The 1401-nt window shown below is 45.3% G+C and overlaps 1 protein-coding gene across 1 annotated transcript in view; it reads right to left on the reverse strand.

The window, feature by feature from the left end:
- The window catches only part of LOC109926334 (aryl hydrocarbon receptor-like), a 76778-nt gene that overhangs the window by 4096 nt on the left and 71281 nt on the right, over positions 1–1401 (reverse strand). Inside the window, exons 10-11 of the mRNA XM_048618866.1 lie at positions 1272–1381; positions 109–250 (exon numbers count right to left, since the gene is read on the reverse strand). Coding sequence (XP_048474823.1) covers positions 109–250; positions 1272–1381 — 252 coding nt within the window. The remainder of the gene's footprint in view (positions 1–108; positions 251–1271; positions 1382–1401) is intronic.

The raw sequence follows: 1401 nt of genomic DNA on the forward strand, positions 1-1401 counted from the left end.
AGTGTTTGCAACATTGGCTTGACACAGCTTGTGTCCCCAATCAGTTCAAGATCTCAATGAAGGCCAATAAGCTGAAACAGAGCACGGAGGGATTATGGGTTTACTCACGTTAGGAGTCTCTGCTTCGCGATGATGAAATCCGGCTGCCCATTCTTGTAGATGAGGTAGGCATTTGCTTGCACCCAGATCCACACGTTGTGCTTGGTCAGGAGCCTGAAGATAGTCATTCCACTCTGGCCTGTCTTCATCACTGGAAAAGGGACAGAAATGAAGCCTTAAGCGCTGAAAAGTGGGCAGGAATTGTGGGAAGAAAGAAAAAAAGTGAACAAAAGAGACAAACTGCAAGGAAGAGGGCAAACGAGAGAACGTGCACAAAAAAGGGTGCGCATGAGAAAGAGAGCGCACACGGGACAGTGTGAGAGCGCACAACGGAGTGACAGAACGTATGAAAGAGAAAGCAGGGCCCGAATGAGAGACAGCATGAGAGAAAACATGTGAAGGAGAGAGAAAGTCTAAGGGAGAGTGCACGAGGGGGAAAAAGTGTGTGTGTGTGTGAAAGAGAGAGAGCATGCAGAACTGAGTGCAAAAATGGCGAGGGGCGTGTAAAGGGATGAAAGAAAGAGCGCACAGAAGAGAGAGAATGTGAAAATGACAGAGAAGGAAAGTGAGAGAGAGAAGGAGAAATGAGGCAAAGGAAGAGACAGAGAATCATGCCGACAAGAGGATAGAATAGAGAGAGGGAGGAGAGGGAAGGCAGAAAGGAAATTGTGTCCAGGATCCGACGCGATTCACTCACATTAAGATGGTTTTACAATAGACCACAATAAGACATATAAACTAAAGTAGGCCATTCAGCCCATTGAGTCTTCTCCAATATACAATGATATACCAATCCCCCATAACCCTCGATCACAAATCTGTCTGCCCCAGCCTTGATGATGATAACACATTCTCAAACTGTAAGCTCAGTACAACTGAAGCCTTCATTCACCTCATCCCCCATTCTCTCTTATATTTTTCAACGCTGAGCTATCCTACACCATGCTTGTTGGCTTTCTAACTCTACATCAGGATACACGAAGATCTGATCTGCAGAAAACCAAGTCACTTCACTTTCTCCTGGATATTCTGTCCAGTCCTGGTTTTGTACAACGCAGTGCCCAGGGTGTGACAGAAATGAAATAGGGACAGGAGGAAGAAAAACAAAACACAGGGGAGAATAAAATTCAAAGTAGCCAATGTCCAACCGTGGGTTATTACCCAGTACTTACACTGAACATGGTTGTCAGCACAGTAAAGCATGTCATCAGCATGAATAAATTGATATCCAGACCCTCGCATACACAGCTCCAACTCCGAGTAACCCAGCACACTCTTCGCTCTAGAAATTACAACAACAAT

The sequence above is a fragment of the Rhincodon typus genome, chromosome 41, assembly GCF_021869965.1.
Source record: "Rhincodon typus isolate 14 chromosome 41, sRhiTyp1.1, whole genome shotgun sequence".
Lineage (NCBI taxonomy): Eukaryota > Metazoa > Chordata > Chondrichthyes > Orectolobiformes > Rhincodontidae > Rhincodon > Rhincodon typus.